The sequence below is a fragment of the Rhipicephalus microplus genome, chromosome 2 (assembly GCF_043290135.1).
Source record: "Rhipicephalus microplus isolate Deutch F79 chromosome 2, USDA_Rmic, whole genome shotgun sequence".
Lineage (NCBI taxonomy): Eukaryota > Metazoa > Arthropoda > Arachnida > Ixodida > Ixodidae > Rhipicephalus > Rhipicephalus microplus.
Genome location: NC_134701.1, coordinates 164555365 through 164581294, shown reverse-complemented (window position 1 = coordinate 164581294; position 25930 = coordinate 164555365). Strand labels below are relative to the sequence as shown.

Here is a 25930-nt window from a genome sequence, read left to right as displayed (position 1 = left end):
AGGACAGGCAAAACGATAGCTTTTTATTTTTCGTGCGTTTCAGCCGGGGACCGGCCTTCATCAGGGAAAACACGATACAAAAATGCGCTTTTCTTTAGTAGGCATGATATATCAAGGGCCCCTGACACGTGAACTGACACGTAAACGTGAACAAGGCTCATCCCACCATCTCTTTTTCGGAATCATACTCAGGTACAGCAATAAATTTTCTTGACGTCACGGTTACTATACGTGCTAATAAAGTGACGACTAAACTCTTTAGAAAACTTACGGATAGGCAGTCATACCTACATTTCAATAGTTCACATCTGAACCACTGCAAAACGGCAATCCCATATGGTCAAGCACTGCGTTTTAAGAAAATATGTTCGAACAATTCAGATTTTACAGACAACTGCACCAAACTTCGGGAGGCCTTACAGAAACAAAAATATCCACCACAAATTATTAATGATGCTATCAAACGGGCTGAGGACGTTGACCGTAAGGAACTTTTTATTCGGAAGGAGCAGGCCGCACCCTCAAGCACGAGCCTGGTTATATAGTATATGTACTTTGGAAGTACTTTGGAAACGAGACGACGACGAAGTTATTCTGGCGTAGAACACTGCTGTCACTATCTGTAATTTTTCAAAGTTTTTCTGTGACTCTGTGGAAGACACCGTTCCAGTGACTGTGGCGATGGACGTGGATTCGCCTGGGCTTCCACCGCAACCATCGACGACGTCCGCAGCTACCACGAGAAAGCGTACGGGCCACCCGAGTGATGCCGACAGCGAAGACACGCTGATTTACTCTACGGCCAGCGACGAAAGCTCCCATGAAGGCGCCTTCGTGCCTGTGACAAGGCGGCAGCGAAAAAGAAGACTAGTGATGCCGTCTCCAACAACAAGTAAGAATGCGACGACGACGCGAGAGCCCACGATATACACAATTCTGTTTGTGCCGGTCGATGCGGCCCATAGTCTCAACCGGCTCAATCGTCAAGTCACGTCTAGGTTTCTTGAGGAACTCGCCCAGGGAGAGATCACGGACGTGCGGATCAATGGCCGTAAGAATAGGCCTTGCTGCGTCGTGGGTAATTATTCGATGCTTTGTTAGCGGCGTTCGACCGACCCGTGATGTTGACGAAAAGCAGTCCTGGAATTCAGCTAGCAGCTCAAGAAGTCTAGTTTGTTCGTCCCTTGACAACGTTGTACCAACGTCAAGATTAGGTACTGATTCTTCTTGAGGTGCTTCGCCTAGGGCCGATAAACTTCCTTGGATTTCTGCAGTAGTGTCAAAGTAAGCGACGGCTGTACCCTTCGGGAGATGTCGGCGCTCAGTACTGAAATTAGTGAGCAGCAAGTTTGTGCGTCCAGCAGTGACAGTGACTAGACCTCGAGCAACTGAAATACCGTGGCTAAATATCAGCGAGCTTATTTGGTCAGCAATACCGTCGCCGTCAAATGGCTCATCCCCTGCCACCGAAACAAGCGTACACGATCGTGGCGGGACGACCACATCGTCATCTGTCAGACGCAAAGGCCCTGAACAAGACTTATGTCTCGGCTCTGAACAATCGACTAAAGTAGGGCTGTTGTTGCTAAACGTAATGACACTGTCAGGGATGTCGATGACGGCGCCATGTTCTCTCAAGAAATCCATACCGATAATCGGATCTTTACAGCATGAAGCGAGAACGACGAACGTCGCCACGAAAGTAGAGCCACCGATGTCGAGCCTTGCTGTGCACATTCCGACAGGCATCAGTAATTGGCCGCCTGCCGTCCTTAACTGAGGTCCCGCCCACGCTATCTTTACTTTCTTGAGGCGTACGGCAAGGTCATCACTGATAATAGAGAAGTCAGCCCCGGTGTCGACTGAAGCTTTGACTTGCTGTCCATCCACAAGAACGGTAAAGCCTGGGGTCACGGTTTTGTCAGTATTACGTCTTGTCGGCTTTACAGCGTCCTGAAGTGGGAGTAATGGGGGCTTTTTTCTTCCTCTTGACAGCCTGCAACCTTTGACCCGCAGGGCGCGGGTTCGAATCCCGGCTGCGGCGGCTGCATTTCCGATGGAGGCGGAAATGTTGTAGGCCCGTGTGCTCAGATTTGGGTGCACGTTAAAGAACCCCAGGTGGTCTAAATTTCCGGAGCCCTCCACTACGGCGTCTCTCATAATCATATAGTGGTTTTGGGACGTTAAACCCCACATATCAATCAATCAACAGCCTGCAACCTTACCCCCTGAGGCCGCAGCCTTCAGTTTCCCCGGTGTGGGCTGGGTGACCTCGCTCCTCTGGTGTCGGCAAAAGTGCGGCGCTGCAACGAAGGTGACTGGGCAGGAGAAGGAGAGCGTGGTCGATGTCAGAAGACCGGCTCGTAATCATTTATAGTCTCGTCATCATTGTTACGGCGGCCGTCGAAAGGGGGTCGAGGTACCGGAGGTCCTTGAAAACCGACATCACCATGGCGGGATACGTAGTCGTTGGCATGTCGAATGTCAAACCGTGGCCTGAGAGGGCGAGACGGATCGGCGCGGTGCCAGCAATAGCGGGCTATGTGGCCTACACCTCCGCAGTTGAAACAGAGTGGACGCCTGTCGACAGTGCGCCAGGTGTCTGTTCGGCGAAGCTGTGGTTGCCGTGACGACTTTTCACGCGACGAAGGCCATGGCAGGCCAGAAGACGACTGGTCGTATGGGGGCTGGATGGGTGGGCACCACGATGTCTCCCCCTGTGGTGGTGACCAAGGAGCAGTTGCAGGTGGCGGGTAGTATGAAGGCGGAGTGGGTGGGGACCTTCGAAGGGCGGCGGCGTACGTCATGGGACGTTGTTCGGGGGCAGGATCAGCTGTCGAGAATGCTTGGCGGATTTCGTCACGGACGACTTGAGTGACAGATGCCATGGGTGTATCGACTACCGGAGTCCGCAGCCTTTGCAGGCTGCGGACTATGACTCTGACTATGACTCTGACTATGACTGTGACTATCACTATGACTTTGCAGGCTGAGGAGCTATGACTGTCAAACGTCACAGCGGCGGCCTGAGTTTGGGGGCTGCTGCACAAGCGGTCATATTGTTGGCAGCGTTGGCGAAGGGCCCACTCGATAGCCGACGCTTCTTTAATGAAGTTCTCTACAGTGCTTGGCGGGTTGCGCAGAAGTCCGGCGAACAGCTGCTCTTTCACGCCACGCATGAGGTGGCGCAACTTCCTATCTTCGGTCATCTGCGGGTCAGCCCTCCGAAATAAACGTGTCATGTCTTCGGCGAACATGGCGACCGTTTCATTGGGTTTTCGGACCCTTAGCTCTAGTAGTTGGTGGGCGCGGTCACGTCTGTCGACATTGGCAAAAGTTTCAACCATCTTCTGGTGAAAGTTGGTCCATGTGGACAGGTTGCCTTCTCTGTTCTCGTACCAAGTACGAGCGCTGTCATCGAGATACAAGTAGGCCCGGCCGAGCTTTTCCTGGGCAGACCACTGGTTGATCTTCGCAACACGGTCATAGTGGTCTAACCAGTATTTTACATCTTCGTGTGCGCCAGCACCAAAGCGTTTAGGCTCCAGCGATTGAAAAAACGTTACCTGGGATGGAGCGGGAGGACTGGTGCCGAGAAGTACAGGCTGGGGCTGGTGTTAGCCATTTCTAGATGTCTGGTAGAGGTTTTCTGCGAGGGGTTGCAGTCTGGAGGAATACCTCGTAGCCGACGACTGAATCGATGGACAGGGGTTGCAGTAAGCACGTCCGGGCTGGATGAACGGCTCCCACTAGGAGTGTGAAGCATCGGGCAGCGTCGCGGCCCAGCTCCTTCACCAGTGTCGACGTGCAACGCGAACAAAAGATGACAGCAGCTTACGGCAGCGAAAAAGAGCGTATTCAGGATCGGCTGTCCAGCATGATGCCTGCTTCGTTGTCGTCCCGAAAAACCACCTGACCCACTAGCTGGAATCTCCAAAACATTCCTATCATCGTTCTTTTTCATATAAACAAGTGTCATATATATATATATATATATATATATATATATATATATATATATATATATAAATGTTTTAAAAGATTTTTCGTATGTCGATGAAAAAAAGCGCATGTGCCAGACAAATTGGACAAACCGCATCACTCTGCATTGGCCTTCGGCAAATGAAAAAGGAAGCACATTGGCGGTAAGCACAAGTTAAAATGAAGCTGCGAGCATGTGCGGCAAGCCATATGTTTCAGACTACCCAAGATACCGAAATGAGAATGCGACAAACAGACGCTAGTTCCACGCTGCTCCAATGAAAAGCCTTAAAAGAACATACGCTAAATTCGAGACTTCGTGAAGGAAACATTTTCTATTTCTTTTTCCCAATGTACGATTGGCTGTGGTTTGAATATATGTGGCACCTCCATAATAAACCTTCACAAAGGACAAGGGCTCGTAATTTTTTAAAAGTTATATTTCTAATCATTAGCCAACATTTGACAAGTTTATGCTGACATTATAGAGATGTATATACTGTCTGGCAATATCATTTATGTTACAACTATTCCTGGAGCACTGATACAGTACTTTTGGTGAGGACCAAGACATTTTAACACTTACGATGCCATGCCCTATCATGGATGTACTTGCCTGCGATGGCATCAGTGTTTCGAAATAAGTTGTGATCCTCCTTTCTGTGAGCAGACCAAACATATCAGCCCCTAAGATATGGTTCAAGAAGCTTACGGTGATGAAGATCCTTTAACTCATTCGCTCACTCGCCGTGTGCAGAAGTGACTGTCCAGTGAATGAGCACATAAAATAGAATAATTACCTACGTCTTACCATCTACATTGTCTGTTTCGTCATCCCTTTGCGTCCATGACAAACCTATTGACTCTGTTGTCCTCGTTGTCACAGTGACAGTCGGTGGCGGCGGGGGGTCTGCGTGCACCAGTAGAGAGAGGTTAAGAATAAGTGCCAGGACTTAGCCCGGCAGTCTACCCTGCATAACTAAATGGTGGGGGAGGGGGATAATAGAGGAGAAAAGAAAAGTCACTGTTTGAGTCGACGCAATAGTTCCACGTTTGACATCACAAGCAACGAATCCGACTGGTGTCCTTCAGAAGACGCAACAGCGCTTGCGTTGTCTTTTGTAATTGTGATAGCCAGCCCCATGGTCCCAACATCTTCTCGGCAGTGAAGGAGCTTCCGTTTAGTTGACTTAGAAAAGGGCCAAGATGAAGCCTTTCGTTAACGTATGTCGGGCAGTAACACAAAATGTGTTCAATGGCCTCGCCAACGGCACAGTTTTTCTACTCGGCGTTGTCGGGCATCTCAGTCTTAAATCTGTGGTGTATGCCGTTATCGAACGTGGACTGTATTTGAACTTGAGATTCATCACGTAACCATACCAGGTACTGAGCTAAGATAAGAGCACAGCGAAAGGTCCCAAGAACCGGCTTGACAGGGTTTGTATTACTTATTACAACATGCGTCAATATGCGCATAAATTATCGTTTGTACAAAGCGTGAGGACCGGAATGAATCAGAGGCTTGTTCATATGTTAGACATAACCTAATAGAGCCCCCATATACAGAATCCACGGAAGGCATATGTAGTGACTATTAGTGATACTTTAATTAGTGTAGTACTTATCTCGCTTTTGGAAAGGAATAAAATTAAAGAAAAACATCTTTTCATCACTAGGGACTAAATCAAGGACTTGCTAATATCGTTATGCAACAGAATCACGGTAATAAATGAAACAGAATACATATTGTTCGAAGTCAGAGAAATTTCTCCAGCTCGTGCCTATAACATGATATTTGCTTTGGTAGAAAGCATACACGTGAAATCATTAATAGACATTGGTGCTTTGTCAGTTTTTCACCGTAGTTCTCGTCTACAGAAAGTCACTACTCCCTACGATGTTACTACGTTGCTCGCTTCTCAAGGGGATGCAATTCTACCTTCCGTTATGTACATCTTTTGTCTGTATATTGATAGACTAACACAGTGATTAGTTCATATATTCATCACCTTCATCACCTGTGAGGTAGAACTTAACGCGCCTTTAATTGAAGACGTGGCGAACCAGCGGCCTCGTAGGTGCAGAATAATCTCTTCAGGTGTGTCCCCCCAAGCGATCAAGATCAAGCATTCCACGTGATAATGATGATGTACAATTGAGGAAGCAGTACCTGATCAAGTCCCTTACATAAACAACGTGCCCAAGGTAAATGCGGAATTTCTATAAAGAATCGAAATATTTGTGCAGTGCGAAATGACCGAGGACAAACAGCTAAAGAGAGGACACAACACAGGCGCCACGTTGTGTAGCCCAACCTACAGTTCTATACAGCTATATTTCTACAGCGGCAAAATATCGATATGACTGAAAGGTCACTTCCTTCGTGTATGTTATTGAAGACAAACAGACTCAATGAATGAATCACTAAACTTTGAAAGGCCACTCAAAGAAGTAAAAAGTTCGATATATGTTACAGTGCAGTTGCATCTGAAAATACCTGTTCATCAGATATGAAGCAACCAGAAAACACTGAAGCAAAGACGCTAAGAAATTAATGACACTAGCTTCCCAAAGAATGGTACAAAAATAAGCTTTGAAATTCCCCCGATACTGCTGGGTGCTAAAACTCCCACCACAAGTAGCGGTTCTTACGACAAAAACTAAAATAATGGCGTTGTAAGGCAACATACGTCCCCAACTGAAGATGCACCGATGGCACTAAATGAGATAATTCCGCTCTCGACAAGTTCGACATGCCAAAGAAGGTCGCCTTGAATACGGCAGCAATCTTAAGCTATTTTCACAACCCCTACCGATGCCGTTCTATAATCTTTTCACTTTGTTGTTAGAACAAAAAAGAGGATGTATCGCGCTAGGTAAAGAAAAGCGCGTCATGCTAACATTTTTTAAACTCGGCGTCATTGCACAGGTCGACTAAATATGCACTCAACAAACGTACTCACTAAAAGCTATCTTAAACATGTTCCCTCTCGTACACCTACAACGCATAAATAGCTGGGAAAATAAAGCACCACAGGTCTTTGTTGACTGACACTCGGCTCTATTGTGTTATTCGCGCGAACGGCACGAAACAAACTTGACGATAAACTGTCTTCCTCAGTGGACCACTCACCGTGCTCGTGCGTGTGCACCCGGATCTCGTCGGACAAGGGACCCGCGCCTTTGTCGTTGTAGGCCTGCACCACGATGACGTAGGCTGTGCCGCGTTGCAGGTCGTCGACCACGCATCGCGTGGCTGCGCCGACATCGGACACGAGCGATGAAGACTGGGCGCTCGAGGAGGTGGTGACAGTCTTGAAAACGTACGGCTCAGTGGAGCCGTGAACGCGGTAGCCGACGTAGTAGCCTTGTATTTCGCCGTATTGAAGGTGCGTTGGCGGCGCCTGTGAGATAGTGAGCGATAATTCTTAAGATGCACTGGTGGGGGGAAATTTTGACATGATGAGGTTTATTGGCGTTCTTAGAATCATGGACGACACTATAGAAAGCAAAAACGTGGCGCTTGTGTTTGCCTTTTTTTCACCGTCGCCATTGCTCCGCTGACTGCGAACTGCTAACTTCCAAAAAAAAAAAGTGTGTAATGAGCTCGAGGAAGCAACCTGTGAGAAGTGGCGTCTTCTCAAATTGATTTAATTGATTTTATTTAAAAAAGGCTGAGACTGAGTACATTTTATTGCAGAATAGCTAAGCACTCAGACAGAGTGGTTTTGCTTCTGGCTTGCTACACTGTTTACAGGGAGAGGATACGAAAAACTAGAGGAAGGAAGAGTGCTAATTACACTGATATTTGTGATTCTAGCGTATATTTCTAATTCTGGAGACTGGTAACAGCAGTGTACTTATACACTAATGATGTCGAGAACAATTGCATCACTCGCAGTGCACTTTAAGTTGCTTTTTAACGGCTTCATAATTATTCTGTTTAAAGGTGGTATAACATCCAAAGCATGGAAAGCAACGGACGGCGTCTGGCGTACTGTGTGGTAAGTTAGGGCCGTCGCACATGATGAGAGAGATTGCATCCGGTGTATATGGTGACAAAGATAACAATTCAGTGTAGTTAATTGGATCAAAGAGGGCCCACCCTTGAGTTAACTTGTTTTCATTTTTTTCTTTAGAATATAGTGTGGGTGCAGGCCAGCTGGAGACGCATGATTAGAACAAATAACCACAAATACACGAGGAACACGGAACACACGCAAAAGTGACAGCCCGGACGGTAGTGCCATGGAGTGCTGTATTTTTTCTCTCTGGTGTGTTCAATCAGTTGATTTTCCAAAGTTTGCTTTAGAGACTAAGATCAAACAGTACGATGAAGGTACACCATCACGATTGAAAGTACGACTACCGTCAGTTCATCTTGTTTTCACGCAGCGCAGGTATAATACCTACCTTTTTCGGCACAAGCTTCCTCGATGCACAGCAGCTTCTGAATAACCGTGCATTTGGTATTATCTAATACCTCTCGTTAACCTTCCCGTCCTTCTGTTCATTTTTTTTCTCCTCCTAATACCACTCGCATACGCTAGCACAGTCGCCTGTTAGCACAGCCAACTAAACAAGTGTATGAATCTCTTACCATGAAAGTGAGAGCTCTGGCAGGAATCAAAATAAAAATACTTGTGATAGTAACACCATTCAAAAACTCGTTTCATGGTGCTATGAAAGAGGCCTACAGCAATAGCATATATTGCAATCGATAGACGTAAAGTATACTGGCAGCAGTTATACAAGGGGGCGGGGTATGCCTATCTGTTCTTCTCCGAGGCACTGCAACTGTCTGAGTGGCTCACCTTCCAAGACACTTCTACCTTTCTTGAACTGACAGCAGTCACCTTGACGCTCTGAGGAGGGGTTGCAGGCACTGCAAAAGTTGTAATAGACATTGTGTGGTCAGCGGCGCGTGCTCACAAACAAGCACGAAATTTTGTGCCCTTTAATGGGAAAATTGTTAACGCTAATGTATTTATTTGCTTGGGTTGAGGCTCCCTTTTGCTGTTCTGTTTGGTGGTCATTACAGTAAACAGCACAATAGTTGATAAGGTTGCCGCTTTATTTTTTTAATACCCTTAACAAGTACGAATAAAGTGTCATAAGACACGGCTGCAGAGTATCTCATATCACGAGTTGCTGGAAAACCTTCGACTATGCCGTCATCTTAATTGGCAGTTGCGATTGCATGCACGTTTTCAGTATTTTTGCACCTCACAGTATATTTTGTATTAAGCCTATGCTTTGTTTATTTGTACAATACCAGTGATTCCCTTTGGTTGACGCTATTCGTGTGTTAAGTTTTGTGACAAGTGGGAGGACCACCCTCTTAAGCGTGGTCATTGGACCTTTTAGAGTAAACAGTTGAAATGGCTTAGAAAATGCGAAAGTTGACCGACGGCGTTGTCGGTGGCATCAGCGTTCACATGAATAATGCAAGAATACTCGTCATGGGATGGTGGGTGACCAAAATCTATTACGTCATCATCATATTAAAATTACGTCACATAACGTAACGTGACATGATTACATCGTCCCTGGTTTAAATTTGAGCTGAATTTCGTGGCACTGCAAGATTGCGTGAGGTAAAGAATCCTTCCGATGCTTCTAATCTTGGAGGCCGGGTGAACACTAGTTTGGTGCAGAAAGCTCTTGAAGGGGCGAGGAGGAGAAGATCAATACAATCAATTGGGGAGAATAACAAGGCTTTTAAGTTTCAGGTCATCTCCGAGAAATGCATAAGAGACCTACGTTTGTGCTCATTTGTAACTGTAATCTTGTGATGTCGAATAAAAGTAGGTTCAGTTCAATACCTTCTCCGTCGGTGACGACGGTGAGTGCCTCGCTCGGAGGCCCGACTCCGATGGCGTTCTGGGCGAGAACGCGGAAGTTGTACTCGGCGAGGGGCTGCAGGTCCAGCACCGTCACCTGGCTCTGGTCAGATTCGGCCACCATCTCGCTCAGCTGCTTGTCCCACGACTCTACGAGAACACGCGCAAAGTATACGCGACCATCATTGGCAGTTTGTCACTCGAGGATGGAGCAGACTTCACTCAGCCTAGATGCCAGATGCGTCTTTCCGAGACGCAAATGCTGCATAAACAATGCTTAAAAAGAGGGGGGGGGGGGGGGGCTGTGACTCGTTTTCAAGCAATCACATCATGACTTCACTAACGGAGCTTATTTCCTCCGAAAATGAGGGCCGCAATATTGTTTAACATCAGTCGAGTGAGAGCGCTGTTACAGTTGTTAGTCGCACGCTCATCGCTTTCTCTCTCCTTTCGAGCTAGCAAGGGCGCTGAAACCTAGACAAGAAAGTGAAGAGGATAGGGGTTTCAAATGTTTTGAGAGGCCTCGGCTACCGATTGCTGCAATAACATTGCAACGCTAACACAGAGCAAATAAAGCTTCTTAAATGTGACCTAATACATCACGGCACATTTTCGCAGTTGCTCGTACGGCCAGGAAAAAAAGTGAAGTCTGCCGCTGAATGTCTATGAGAGAATCATATTTTACCAGGACATGAAGGAACATAGAGAACTTCGAGTTTTACCGATGCTCCTCTTGTATTGCACGATGTACTTGGTGATGGGAGAGTTGCCATCGCTGGGGCTTTTCCACAGAATGGTCACCGATCGGCTGAGTACGTTGAGCGCTTCCGGTTTTGGAGGTTGTTCGGGGCGGTCTGAAGGAAATAAATACCGACATGTTGCATTGTACAACTACGTAGTAATACCTAACATTATACCTATCTAGTCAAACTTTTTTTATTTTTATGCGTCAGCGGTATAATTGTCTGAGTGGTATATTAAAATGTGCTTGCTGGAGCTGAAACTTTTTTTACAGTGAGAACATTTACCTTGTTCCCCCGCAGTGTTTTTTGCTGGTGTAGCGCTAAAAAAAGAATACGTGTAATTTTTTGTTGAATCTAGATTAGGGATTTCGAACCTATATCATAACTGCCTTGTAAAAAAAGTCTGTGAATTCCACGACTGTTTGAAGTGAGTATAATAGCACAGGTGGATCTAAAATAATTGCGTATGTGTCAACTCAGGACTCCCCGAAAGAGTTGCAGGTAGCCTTTTTATTTTTGTTCGACCATATAGTAAGTAAACATGAAAAACATGATAGAAATGACGTAACGTGAGTTAAATCACTAATGCAACCAGATATTATAAGTTTCCGGGGAGAGTTATATGGCTGTAGAAAGGTACGCTGCATGTAGCTGCGAGCTGTTCATTTCTCTCCTGGAAAGCTATGTTGAAACCGACATCAAATATGATACAGGCACTTTTAGTCAGCACCAACGGATTGCTTCTGAAAGCTTGCAGTGCCATTTCATTTTTTTAGGGATGCGGCAAAATGTGGCCCGCCTGTCAATGAGGCCTACCTTGTATAGAGAGATGGGTCACCTGCTCGTCTTGTCCGTAAGAGTTTGACACGTCGCACCTGAAGCTACCAGTGTCATTCCTCTCGGCAAACAGAATCACCAGCTCTGACCAGGGAGTGTCTTCCTCGGAATGGTCCTCGATCGAATACCTGCATTTACAAGTGAAAACGAAGAAAGACATTTTTCACCGATGTGGCAGGATATAACGAGGTGACATAGCAGGTTATATTATGTAACAATAACTAAAGCAGTCGCGCAAGGAAAGAAGAAGATGATGACTTGCCTAGGACTGGAGAATGACTTGATAGGCTTGTTGTCTTTTGACCAGAAAAACCTTATAGGCTTATCCCCAGAAGCCTCGCAACGAAGCTTCACCACTTGGCCCCTGGCAGCCATTTTGGACATGAAGCGCTGGCGTGCCGTAGCCGGAGCTGAAATCGCAGTATAATAAATAAATAACATCGTGCAGCTTAAAATATTCCTGCCTTTGTCAAACCGCAAAACCTATTGCGCTACTCAGAAACTGATATTTATTGGCTGAAGAATCGGTAAGCTACATAGTTTGTTTTTGTAGCAGAAGGCTTTATTAAAGAGCTTAGAGTTGGTCACAGCATTACTCCCAACTTGATTCACGTTTGCATCGCATGAAGCCTATAAACTTTTTGGCGCCGAGACAACATTCTTGTAGTAGCTGAACTTCTCATTCCTACTTTATTTCTTGAGTATTATATAAAACATCAAATGACGTCACGAATTACCGCGTATGTTTCTGACAAAGTTATACTCGGTAATTTCTGAAAAAACTTGCTATCTTCTAGCACAAAGGTTTACAACTCTCTGTACAAGTTTGGTATTGTTGTTTTTAGTGCGGTGATAAATGCCGCTTTATGACAAGAATTATGGACAATTTCTTGAGGGGAACCCTGATGGGATGCGAAGCAGCAGCGGTGCGCACGGCGTTGACCCGGTTGAAACGGGTGTCGACGTGGGTGCTGGAAAAACTATTCGACACGAAACTGGCCGTAGCGTTTGCTGTAGCAAACATTTGTTGGAAACGCAAAGCCTCAGGAGGCGGGTTCGCTTTCATGTAAGTTTCATCGCAGATAAACGAGCCCAAAGAGTGTTCACACTCGACGTATGGCTGAGATGTGGGGGTGGCGGGGAGGGTGAAGCGAGAAAAAGTGTGTTGCGAGTGCCCGGAGGAGCCGACAGCTGAGGGCGCTGCGGCGAGCGTGCTGTGCATTAGGGAGAGTGTGCCGTCAGCGCGCATCGGCGAAGGAAGCTTGCGAGGAGAGCGTGGCGTCAACACGCGGCTGCGGCGTGACCTACTTAGCACCAGTCCAACACCTGCGGCGAGGCGAATGCGTTGCGATGCGTTCGTACGGACGTACGTACGTACGGCGTCACAAACATAATTCAAAGTTCTCCTTCACATCTCATATTTCTTTAGGGGGAAGCTCCTTATGGCCTAGCACAGTCCGGCGTTCCTCCGGCGTAGCCAGCACAGCATATCCACAGACAGACAGACAGACAGACAGACAGACAGACGAACGAATGCACGGACGGATGGACAGACGTTTCGCCCCACTCATCATCGTTCACTCTGTGGATATGCTGTGATTCCTTTCATCTTATACGTCTATTCTTGCTATTATTATGAGACTATCGAAGAGATACTATGTTTGTAGCCGTTGACAATAGTAGTTCAACGTACACACTACGTTTCTTTAAACCCGTTCTGTACATCAGGTTTTCAAGGAAAAATTGAAAAAAAACATCAAGTTGATTATGATTTCATATGACATTCTTAATACACTTTCAAAAAAGAACGTATAACTGAGATTTCTTAGTACGGAAAAGCACGTATTTTGACAGGAATAAAAATTTGAAACTATGACATTCACCCTTTACATTTCATATAACCATTGGCTAGCGCGTTTTCACTAAGTGATGGCAAATGCCACCACTCATTTCCCACACTCATGCCAAAGACACATCATTATAGCCATCACCCCCCAAACTTTGTAATAAAGAAGAATAATATATTAAGAAAAAGATAGAGTTCGGTGCGTGGCTACGGCGTGCAAGTCTCATTGAATCTTCGCGGGCAGCGTATTGCCCGCACCGCTGATAGATGGCGATGGTGCGACTATTAGATTAGCTTGATTAGATGGCGAGAGATGGCGCGAGCACCTTTATTCTGTTCGATTGGCGTTAGAATCGATAAAACGTTTAATGCAGAACAATGTTCTAGCATCTCTGTTAGCGGTTTTCGGGGTCGTAAGAAATAGTTCAGAATATTGAAGTAAAGTGAACCTACCATGACACGATTGAGAAGGAACGAACTTCAATCCAAAGCACAAATTGACTGAACGCAATGGAGCAGTGGAAACGATAGCGAAAATGTATAAAAGTGCTCGGCATCCCAAAATGCGTATGATGTAAACGAAATCGTTTGCTAATACGTAGGTAGATCGCGGGGCCAAGAAGAAGGATTATGATCAATTTCGTATTTACTTTCGGAAACTGACCGAATGGTACGTTTTAATGTAAGGGCTGAATTTTGTGAATGTGATGAAAAATGTTTTGTGCATAACGCGAGTCTGTGCGTTAGTCATGCAACAACATGTCTGCCTCAGTTACTGAATAAATTGTTATTGTTTGGATAAAACACAATTTACGAAATAAAGATTGCATATACATGTTAAGGAGATTAAGCATGACGAGACATTAGAGACATTTAGGCAACGTATGTTATAGGTTGTGAAACCGGATTTAATCATTTTCGTCACTTTGTCAAGTCAATGTAAAACTCATTCAACACCCAGATAAGCTGCTCTGATTATTTCTTTTTCTAGCGTAGTTTTTTTTTCAAGCTACGTGTTTCCAAATTCTTACCTCACGCATTCACCAAGAGTCACCCACGCAAACATTCAACCTTGGGCCATTAGGTAAATTGCCGAAGAGATTTCTATATTGAAGATTAAAATGCCACAGAAATAATGAAAAATTACATATATAGGTAAAACTTCTTCCGCAAGTGCACCCGCTTTGGCATTCAATAAGTTAGTCTCTTCCAGCCGGTCTAAGCGCCCACTTTCTTATGTACCATGAACAGGCGCGCATGCAATCGACATATGCCCTAATAGCACCTTGTTTCTTCTTCTATCATTCATTACTTTCACTTTGTTTTGGGGTAGCAAACCCGACGTGCGTCTCGTTGACCTCCCTGTTTTTCTTTCTACTCCTTAGTGCCTTACGACCGTTGTCCCTTCATGAAACAGATGAAGCTTCCCAGGCTTCAGCTATTTTTATACACATGGAATTGGCGGATTTCTTTTACATTCCTCGCCCTCGGCGTTTTGATAGTATATTCACCAACAAAAATGGCATGGTCATCTCTAAAGCTGTGACCGAGTACCGAAGTGGCTCACTCACAGTGAACGTTGACATGGACAACGGTGTACAGGGGCAGACCAACTCCATTGGAGGCCTCGCACATGTATCCACCGGCGTCCAGCGTTTCAACTTCTTGTATGACCAGCGAGCCATTGACGAGCGCTTGCATGCGAGAGCTACTGATGACTGTGCGGAATTCAGTAACCTGAGGACCTGCGAAAACACGGACAAGTTTTGAGTTTAATGCCTGTGTTACAGATCAAGGTAGTCTCAAAGTAATTGATTGATTACAAAATGTATTTGCAATGACATGAATGTTCATGCTTGTTATCAAAGAAGTGTATATAACAATGTTTCCAGGGAAATACAAGGGGCTTAGCGCTGAAGTTATAGGTGGTGGTGTAGCGATAAGCGTGTGATAAATGTGCTATTTGTCATTGATAACATTGATTCCTAGCATCAAACACTATCAAATTCCACAGCATTTTACGAGTAAATATGTTAGACCAGCTACAAACGACTGTCTAGCTAAACGCTGCTCTATCTTGCTAGCAAATTTTGTTCATCCCCTTTAAGTTATAAAGGGCAGCACTGTAGAGCAGTTCAGCCGTGAGATAGCAACTGAACGTGACAAAAAGTATATAATAGCCATAAAAATAATAATAATAAAACACCACAACTGTTTCTAATTGGTCATAATGATAGAAAATTTGTTGAACCTGGATATCATTGTTATAAATGTGTTATTTATGAGAGCCGTAATTATTTTGTAATAAAAAAATCACTGCCCAAGCACTTCATACACATGATTAACCAGCAAAAGCTGAAACGTGCGGCCCCGCTGTTTAGCAGTGGGTTCAACCCAACGCTGCACTGAGGCCTTTCACAATTATTCGTCACATGTTCATGCAACATACACAAATTGATCATTGAAATTCAATTACATTCAATATTGTTACGGTGCATCATCAACAGGAGCAAGCGTGGCACTTAGCGAAGATGAAGAAGACGCTTGTGCGTTAGGCGCTTGCGTGAGAGGCAACTCAGACATTTTCTTGCTAAATTGCTGTCTCAAAATCTTTCTTATTTTTTTTTCTGCAAACATGATATCGGTATTTCAAATCAAAATTAAGTTACAAAAAAAATTGTAGGAATGACACAATGCTGAAAGTTTAGGGCAAATTCACCTTAAAATCGGCCAATCCCCTTCTTTGGGTACGAGCCATTTCTACAGGGAAACAACAACAACAACAACAACTCAGACATCTTGTTCGGCTGCCGATGCTCGGTGGACGCTGTCTTGTAAGCCAAGACCTCGCCCCGTCACATTTGGTGGAAGTGCTGGGTAACCGCCTCGCAACAGAACTTCGCAGCGGCCGACGTTTGAAGGGTCATTCCACAACGATGACGGAGAGTACGGCGTCTGCATCTGCTCCTGGTGTTCCTGCGGCCGGAGATGATGCGGTAACTACATCTCCTTCTGCGACCACAACCTTCGTGCTCGAACCCCCGCGGGATCCTGGCACGTTCAGCGGTTCCGGCCATCCAGATGAAGTTGACGTTGAAGATTGGCTGGCAGAGTACGAACGTGTGAGTACTCGATACCGATGGGGCCCGACTCTTATGCTGGCAAACTTGTTATTCTATCTTAGGGTAACCGCCAAATCGTGGTATGAGAACCATGAAACAGAACTTGGGAGTTGGGCAGCGTGCAGGGAGAAAATGCTGGACCTTTTTGGAAAGCCGATTGGAAGAAAAATGGCCGCGAACAAAATGCTCGCGTCTCGGGCGCAGACCTCGACCGAGTCGTACGTCTCCTATATAGAAGATGTGTTATCGTTGTGTCGCAAAGCCAATGCCGAGATGCCGGAGGCTGACAAGGTCGGGCATATTCTTAAGGGGATTGCGGATGACGCATTCAACCTCCTCATCTGCAAAACTTTTTCTACAGTGGACGCCATTATAAAAGAATGTCGGCGCTTTGAGCAAGCGAAGAGCCGGCGGATTAACAGCGTGTTTACCCGCCTTCCGAATACGGCTGCAACATCATCTTGCGAAGACCGTGCAAGAACACAGCCACCACCTCTAGATTCATCGGATCAGGTGACCCGAATACTACGGCGCGAACTTGAAGCCATTGCCTCTGCTCCGGCTCACACCGCTGCAAGTGACACCACCCACTCACTGCTAACATGGTTGAAGCCATCGTCCGCCAAGAACTCGCCAGCATAGGTATTCCCTCGGTGTGCGCTTTGCCCAGCCCGCAGCGAGCTTCATGGCGTCCACCCTCGTCCTATCACGAGCAGCAGTTTACAGCCCGATCTCGCGACCCTGCTGCTTGGAGAACCGTCGACAATCGACCAATTTGTTTTCATTGCCACCGTATCGGTCATGTCGTCCGTTACTGCAATTACCGCTGGTCCTCGCCACCTCGGACTTCATCTCAACCTCACTACCGACAGGACAGCACCCGCTTCGCGTCTGCCGCGTAGCCTTCTCCGCAAAACAACTACAGAAGGTTCAACAGCCGATCTCCGTCACCGCATGGTCATCAGTCGCGTTCGCCTCCAGGACGTCGTCAGTTGTCTCGCTCACCGCAGACTCGCAGGCCGTCGTCCCCATTCAACCCCGCTCCTGCCTACCCAGAAAACTAAGCGGTGCAGCGCCCGGAGGTGACGCTGCATTTTCGACTCCCTCCACAAATCCTCTCTTGACACTTCCGACGAGACAAAATTTGTTAGACGTTGCCGTTGACGGTGTGCCTATTTCTGCCCTTATAGATACTGGAGCGCACATTTCTGTAATGAGCGCGAACCTTCGCCGACACCTACATAAAGTGCTCACGGCTGCCGCTTCCCACAAACTTCGTGTCGCTGGTGGGAGGACCCCTGATGTTCAAGGAATGTGCATGGCCCGTATGTCCATTGCCGGTCATCCTACATTAGTTCAGTTTGCCGTAATTGAAATGTGTCCTCATGACCAGATACTTGGTTTGGACTTCCTGTCACGGCATTCTGCGCTCATTGATTGTGCCACTGGTGCTCTTCAGCTTGAACAGCCGCAGTTTGCCGATTTTCCAGCAGACTATTCTCCCCGTTTATGCTCTCGTCACCACGTTCGCTTGCCTCCGCAAGCTGCTACATATGTCACTTTGTCGTGCTCACGTCATGTGCCCGACGGTGACTACCTCGTCACTCCTATAGTCGACGTACTGATGGCCCGAGACGTCGCCCTTGCTCACACTGTTGTCGCCGTCGCTGCTAATACAGTGGTTATACCACTACTCAACGTGAGTCTCCTGACCCAAGTTATTCCGCAAGACATGTCTTTAGCCACCCTATCTCCATTTGACAGCTGCAACGTTACTGGTTTGGACACCGATACTACATCCCCCTGTCTTGGCGGCAATTACACTCTGCCTGCAGATGACATTAACAAGATGATTGCTCCCGACCTCACTGCAGTGCAAGCTGCCAGCCTCCGTAGTCTGCTAACATCATATAGAGACGTTTTCGACTTTGACCACCGCCCTCTCAGCCAAACAACTGCAGTGACTCACCGGATCAACACTGGTGATGCCAGTTCTATACGGCGGCGTCCATATCGCGTATCTTACAAGGAACGCCAAGTAATTCAAAATGAAGTGGATAAAATGATTACTAAAGACGTAATAGAACCCTCATCCAGCCCCTGGGCCTCCCCAGTCGTGCTCGTTGAGAAGAAAGATGGCAGCTGGCGCTTTTGCGTGGACTATCGCCATTTAAACAAAGTGACCCACAAAGATGTCTACCCTTTGTCTCGGATTGATGACGCCCTCGATTGCCTCCATGGTGCCCAATACTTTTCGTCTATCGACCTTCGGTCCGGCTATTAGCAAATTTCCGTCGACCCCATGGATCGTGAAAAACCGCTTTCGTTACGCCCGACGGCCTCTACCAGTTTAAAGTCATGCCGTTTGGACTGTGTAATGCGCCGGCAACTTTCGAGCGCATGATGGACTCCCTTCTTCGAGGATATAAGTGGTCCATCTGCTTATGTTACTCAGACGATGTCATCGTCTTTTCACCTACCTTTGACAGCCATATAACACGTCTGTCAGCTGTTCTGGATGTTTTTCGAAGAGCTGCTCTCCAGCTCAATTCTGCAAAATGTCATTTCGGACGTCTCCAAATCATCATACTCGGCCACCTTGTCAGTGCCGATGGTGTTCAACCAGATCCCGAAAAGGTACGAGCAGTACAACAATTTACTGAACCACGCTCAACCAAGGACGTCCGAAGTTTTGTAGGGCTGTGTTCCTATTTTCGTCGATTTGTCCGCAACTTCGCCGACATCGCTCGACCGCTTACTGATCTCTTAAAAAAGGACGTTCCCTTCGCATGGGGTATTGAGCAAGCGGACGCCTTTTCGGCTCTTATCCATCTGCTGGCTACGCCACCAATACTGGCCCATTTCGACCCAGCATCACCTACAGAGCTTCGGACCGATAACAGTGGCCATGAAATCGGAGCGGTCCTTGGCCAACGACAGCATGCGAAGGACCGCGTGATTGCTTACGCCAGTCGTCTTCTTTCACCTGCCGAACGGAAGTTCTCCATCACTGAGCGTGAATGCCTAGCTTTAGTGTGGGCCGTGGCGAAATTCAGGCCTTACCTGTATGGCCGAACTTTTTCCGTTGTTACGGACCATCACGCTTTTTACTGGCTGTCATCGCTAAAGGACCCATCTGGACGTCTTGGTCGCTGGGCGCTCCGTCTGCAAGAATACTCATTCGTGGTCCACTACAAGTCGGGACGCCTCCACACAGACGCAGACTGTTTGTCACGTTATCCGGTTGAAACGCCCGACTTGACAGACCTTGATTCAGACCCCTGCGTTCTCTCCATCCACGCTTTGGGTGATATCTCCACCGAACAACGACGTGACCCGTCGTTACTCTCCATCATCGAGCGTCTGACCTCTGCTCCAACAGACCCTTCCGTTCGCCTGTTTGAACTGCACGACAACATTCTGTACCGTCGCAGCTTCAACGCTGATGGCCCGCAATTACTACTCATGCTTCCCCATCACCTGCGTACCAGCGTTCTCGAACAACTACATGACGTACCTACAGCCGGTCACCTAGGCGTCTCTCGTACCTACGATCGTGTGCGACGTTGCTTTTTCTGGCCCGGACTGTATCGTTCTGTGGTTCGCTACGTCACTGCTTGCGACCGCTGCCAACGCCGCAAGCGCCCCTCTGTGCTACCGTCTGGCCTCCTACAGCCCATTGACATACCGACGGAACCATTCTTCCGTGTTGGCCTTGACTTGTTGGGCCCGTTTCCTACGTCCACCTCCGGAAATAAATGGGTTGCAGTCGCCACAGACTACACCACACGCTTTGCCATCACTAAAGCACTGCCGACAAGCTGTTTCACTAACGTCGCTGACTATCTCTTGTATGAAGTCATTCTTCATCACGGCGCTCCGCGGCAGCTGCTTACTGATTGAGGAAGGTACTTTCTTTCACGTGTTGTGGATGACATTCTCCGCGCCTGCTCCACTGAGCACAAGCTTACCACCGCTTATTATCCACAGACAAATGGATTGACCGAGCGTCTGAACCGAACGCTGACGCAGATGCTGTCAATGTACGTTTCGCCAGATCACCGTGACTGGGACAAAGCACTCCCCTTTGTCACGTTCGCGTACAGTTCTTCACGGCACGACACAGCTAGTTATTCGCCCTTTTATTTGCTATTTGGCCGACATCCAGCATTACCATTTGACACGCTCCTTCCTTCGGCTGCCCCCTTGTCTACTGAGTACGCCAGCGATGTCGTTTCTCGAGCCCGTGCAGCCCGTCAGCTTGCCCATGATCGGCTGCACTTGTCGCAAGCGCAGAAAAAGATCGCTATGACAGTCGCCACCAAAGCGTGCACTTTTCGCCGGGGTCTCTGGTACTTCTCTGGACACCAAACCGCCAAGTCGGCTTATCAGAGAAGCTACTATCACACTACCATGGCCCCTACAAAGTGTTACGACAACTTAGTGACGTGAGCTACGAGATCGTACCCCTAAACAATGCCTTTTCGACCACCTCACTCCAGACAGACTTTGTACACGTTTCCAGACTGAAACCGTATCACCCTCTTCGTGCGTCGCCGCCGTACTAAGCGCCGTGACGGCGCTTCCACCGCAGGGGAGTGATGTTACGGTGCATCATCGACAGGAGCAAGCGTGGCACTTTGCGAAGATGAAGAAGACGCCTGTGCGTTAGGCACTTGCGCGAGAGGCAACTCAGACATCTTGTTCGGCTGCTGATTCTCGGTGGACGCTGTCCTGTAAGCCAAGACCTCGCCCCGTCACAATATAAAAGAAAGTTCAGGTTAGAACTTGTTCTGTAGAAAAAGCACAATACCTGCAGACTTTTTCCAGCGCACTCGTGGCTCTGGCGTTCCATCAGCCTGGCAGTCCAGTATAATGCGCTCACCGGTCGTCACCGTGGCATCTGTGGGCTCTAGCCGCCATCTTGGTGGAGCTGCAACAAATCCAACAAATTCTGCGTCGATGCAGCGTTTTGTGCCACTGAGTGTTATTTTACCTTTTATACGCTCAGTTTGTAAAGCGTTGCTAATTAGGAAGGATTTCAGCAGATATTCATGCACTGTTATAATTGTACGAAAATGTAAGAACTTTTTTATAGGTTTTTTTCTCATACTTAAACATGTACTCACACAAGACTGGTAAGCACTGACCGTAAACGACGAGTGGAGCTGAGTAGTTGATCGAGGCGGCCTCGTTGGCCGCAAGGCATGTGTATACAGCCGTGTGCTCTTCGCGTAGAGACCTGAACACCAGCGTTGAGATGAAGTCGTCCACATGACCCGCAGCAATGCCCACGGCAGAGGTAGAAGAAGAGTCCGATTCCAGCGGCATTCCGTCTCGCAGCCACGACAGCCGTATGGGTGGGTCTCCCACGGGCACGCTGCACGTGACACTGGCTCGAGAGCCAAGCTGAGGCTTCTCGGGAAACGAGAAGGGCGTAATGGACGGCGGCACTGCGTACGACCACGGGAAGTACAGACGAAACTATTAGGCACAGCTATTTTTATAGCAGAAAAACGTCGTGAAAAGGTTGGGCTTTTTTTCTTTCTGGCGCAACTCAATCATGCACACAAACTGGATGTTAGATCGTAGTAAAAAATCTATACAGGCTGGAAAAGTTTAAAACTGAATCAGCGTTCGCAAAGAAAAAGCGTTCTGATTGTAAATTGTGCGAAATAGTGGTGTTCGCCCCGTGTGTTGTCTGAAGCAAGGAATCGATTGTGACACAATGACAACGTCAAATTCTCCCTTATTCCTTACGGCAGAGTAGCGCATACCTAGGGGATGTAGCCGTTTGTGGGCAAAAATCACTAGGGCCCCGTTGAGAGCTATGGAGAAACAGTATGTATTGAAGCATTATGAAGCATTGATGTCGATGTCAAGGCACCCTAATAAATTAGCGGAAGAAACGAATGCAACAGAGTGCAGAAAACTGCTATCAGTGCTAGAGTTTAACCCTCCCCCCTCTCCGAAGGCAAGTTTCTCAACCACTGGGCTACACAAGAACGTTTGCCAAATGTGAATACATCTGCATATGAATACTTTGTATTGTCTACTACCACGACTGCCACTCACTTTCGAGCGCCTGTCGTCGAACGACGAGCAAAAAAAGGTATCCAAAGGTCGCATTTTTACGGGGAAAGCTGTTACAAGTTGACATCAAGGGTCGCGTACGCCGCAGTTTTCCACCACCGCCGGTGTCCGTAACTACTATCGCATGCAATAAGAAAAACCTAAATACGCAAGAAATAGCGATGACAGAATGAGAACAAAAAGCGTGTCCTCTACGTGATAGCCCAGTACTCTACCACAGAGCACCGCCTGTGCTTGAAACTTCATCGAAAACTGACTCTGTGTGGCCTTCATGTCGGGCAAGCAATCACATCAACATGCGTAATAAAGCACATTATAAAAGCAGAGTAAGAACCAGGTGTCACACTGTGAATTTCGAAGAACAGGTCTTTGAATGCTCCAACCCATTGCAAAAGCCCCAGATCACTCATTCTCGTAAACCACAGCCTCAACAAAATGCATATGATGCCCTACAAGTGTTCAGCAGCTACCACTCTTTCCGAAAAATGATGAATAATGGCGTTATCGCTGCTTTCACAACACAAAAACTTTGATGATTTATGGCACAATGGGTAACATGCATGCGCGCTGATAGCAATTGCTCCAAAAGTTATTGTTAAAATATTACACAATATACTGCTAAAGGGAACCTTGTGTGGAAGCAGCGGGAAGGTAGTTAACGGTACTTATACAAACTCGTCTAGGTCACTTTAAGCAGGTGCACCACCTTTCAGGACCTCCAAATCACTAACACTGCTGCTGGACATCGCTCGATGCCGGTGACCTGACCGCTGCTGGTGACCAGCGTTGCCGGTGACCACGACTATAGCACTGCCGAAAAGCCAGTGGCTCTACGCACGCGCCAGAGTCATCGAACGTGATCCCGTGCTAACCAAGGCAGACGTGCTCTGTCTCACGGAAACGTGTAACGTGTTTCCACTGAGAGTGTAGGAGGGAGAAGAATAGGTGAGGAGAGAAGGGGAGGGGTATACACATGCGCAGTGGAGCTGTGTGCTGCTGAGGAAGCATTTTGTAGCCTCTGCCACCCACTCGGTTGAAAAAGGGGGAGTTTAGAAGTGGAGAGAGAGAGGGAGATGCGCATGCGCAGTAAGGTGGTCACGCCGCACACCCCATTAAAGTACCCGTCATCTATAAGCAAGCTCCTGTAACCTCATTCACTTTGTGGATATGGTGGTGATCTCTTAGTGAGGAGTGGGAGGGGTGATCGCTTAACTCATACAATATTGTCTTGCGGGCTTTAAAGTGGGCTCTCCCTTGTGTGCGTTTTTATTGCAACAACCGATCATTCTTAAAAAATGTTGTTAACGACAAGTATTTTCAGCAATGCTCACAAAAGTTGCACGGCTTGTAAAGCGTGCTCTGTCTCAGCAACTTGTTTACTGTGAGAAAACATCACTTGCATTATGTTGACTAAAAATGTCAGCAGTCATATAAAAACATCATTGATCTGTAATAAGTGCTCTGTCATATTTTCGTGTTTACCAAGGCAAAACGATATAGTCGTCAGAAGGACGATGTTAATATAAATTTTCCGCATATTCTGGGATACCCACATTATCTCAGGAGGACTTTGCGCCTTGCAGAGTTTGCTATGCCACATATACAAGTTTATTGGGGCAAAACATATTTTTAAATAGCAAAATGTGAACTGAATGTTCGTGCCTCTCTCTTTTCATACTTTACTCGGTAAGAATCTCTACACAAAAGCTTTCATATTTCATACCTGAACTTACAAAACGAACCTTTCCAGCCTGTAAAGCGTGCTCTCTCTCTTCAATGGGCTTATGACGGCAAAGACAGGTAGTGCAAGACAACAAGGCGTTCTCAATTATGGATTCCATAGTTCTCGAACACCAAAGAAATGACGTGGAGGTCACTGCGCATGCACAAGACTCAAACAGCGTATCGGGGGTTTGCATTGGGGATGCTATTTTTCGAATTTAGCGGGAGCTCCAGAGCTTGTTCTAAAAGCTCTGCGTCGAAGAAACATGGTGGCACGCACTGAAGCGACGGCTCTCAGCCAAGACCAGACTAGCCAGATTTCCAAGAAGCAGTTGATGTTGTGAACTAAGCAATGCTTGTACCCAATTATTGCTTTCTCATTTCTCACGCATACAACAAAGATTAGCCGACAAATAGTCCATATTCTTAAGATGAGTTCTCGATTTGACAGGTTGTACGCTTCACGCAGCTAGGGTGACTAGAAGTTGGACTGCCTTGGCTGATGACGCCAGAGTGTGGATTCCAAAAATTGAGGGAGATCCCCATCGAATCATTCACCAGTACATGTTGAAAATTGTAATTTCAAAGAATCAGTGTTTCAAAAGTAGATACCTGTGGACGCTTTTAACTATTATTCATCGTGGTTTAGCATCGTGATGCTGAAAGTGCAAGATGTAAAGTGGGGTCCGAAATCCTATTCAAAAACTGTCAGCTCCTGTTTCACCTACACCTAGCCCATAAAAGTACTAAGCTTCCCATTGACACATTACGACATTTGTCATCTATGATAGGTCCAGGGAGCTCTAACGGTTTTTGTGATAGGTGTAAAATTTCTCATTTGCGCAATTTGAAAATATTTATTATATTAGTGTTATATCGCCCAAAATAGCACTACGTGTCTTTAACAGTGCCACGTTGATCATAAACTGCCTCTACTACGTTCAACGACTATTTCTCATTAACTGCTATGAGCTTTGATCACTGAATTAGTATAACAAAAAAGAGAGAAGGCAACAGACAAAGAAAATAGTAGGTGGCTTTGCTCACCGAGCACCCGGAGGTAAAAGTGGTTGTGTGCTTCGCTACCTTGCTCGTTGCGCACTGAGCAGGAATAGCGTCCCTGGTCGTCATTGCGGCTCACCGCCTCCAGGACAAGGGAGCCATTCTCGTGAGCCATGACGCGCTTGCTGCTGGGTAGGCTTCTGGCATCTGTTAAACCAGTGTCGAATGCGGGAGCAAATAAACTCCGTTACGCTACTCGTCAGTGTACGTATCCTAAGCCTAAGCTAAACGTTCTTCCAAAGGTCAGGGGGTATACTACGAAAACACTGCGAAGAAAACTCTGTTACTACAAATGAGAAGGCTTATAGAATCACTAAAAAGGCGCAAATGCGGTGTAGCTCAATACTAACATGAAATTTAAAAATTATTGCGCATTTATCATAAAGCAGTATTAGATAAGGCATTGATAAGGTAAAGCTAAACTACAGCTAAAACGAATGTGACCTATAGCGGCTGGTTTCTAATAATAAAGTTTATTTATTTATTTATTTATTTATTTTATTTCACAATACTGCAGGCCAATGTGCTGGCCCAAGCAGGAGTGGATACATCAAAACGTAATTGAAGAAAACCACAGACAACAATACAAAAGAAACAAAAGGTTAAGAAAGAAGGTGACGCTCAAGGTCACCAAGAAACTTATTAGAATGAAAGATGTCACACGGCAAACAATTCCAGTCA

At 46.7% G+C, this 25930-nt stretch overlaps 1 protein-coding gene across 1 annotated transcript in view; it reads right to left on the bottom strand.

The window, feature by feature from the left end:
- Positions 1 to 25930, bottom strand: part of LOC119169670 (cell adhesion molecule Dscam1) — a 233612-nt gene that overhangs the window by 46413 nt on the left and 161269 nt on the right. Inside the window, exons 10-20 of the mRNA XM_075885653.1 lie at positions 25235 to 25396; positions 21523 to 21825; positions 21186 to 21305; positions 14822 to 14995; positions 11643 to 11814; positions 11384 to 11532; positions 10547 to 10678; positions 9807 to 9974; positions 8796 to 8866; positions 7115 to 7385; positions 4793 to 4891 (exon numbers count right to left, since the gene is read on the bottom strand). Of these exons, the coding sequence (XP_075741768.1) occupies positions 4793 to 4891; positions 7115 to 7385; positions 8796 to 8866; positions 9807 to 9974; positions 10547 to 10678; positions 11384 to 11532; positions 11643 to 11814; positions 14822 to 14995; positions 21186 to 21305; positions 21523 to 21825; positions 25235 to 25396 (1821 nt within the window). The remainder of the gene's footprint in view (positions 1 to 4792; positions 4892 to 7114; positions 7386 to 8795; positions 8867 to 9806; positions 9975 to 10546; positions 10679 to 11383; positions 11533 to 11642; positions 11815 to 14821; positions 14996 to 21185; positions 21306 to 21522; positions 21826 to 25234; positions 25397 to 25930) is intronic.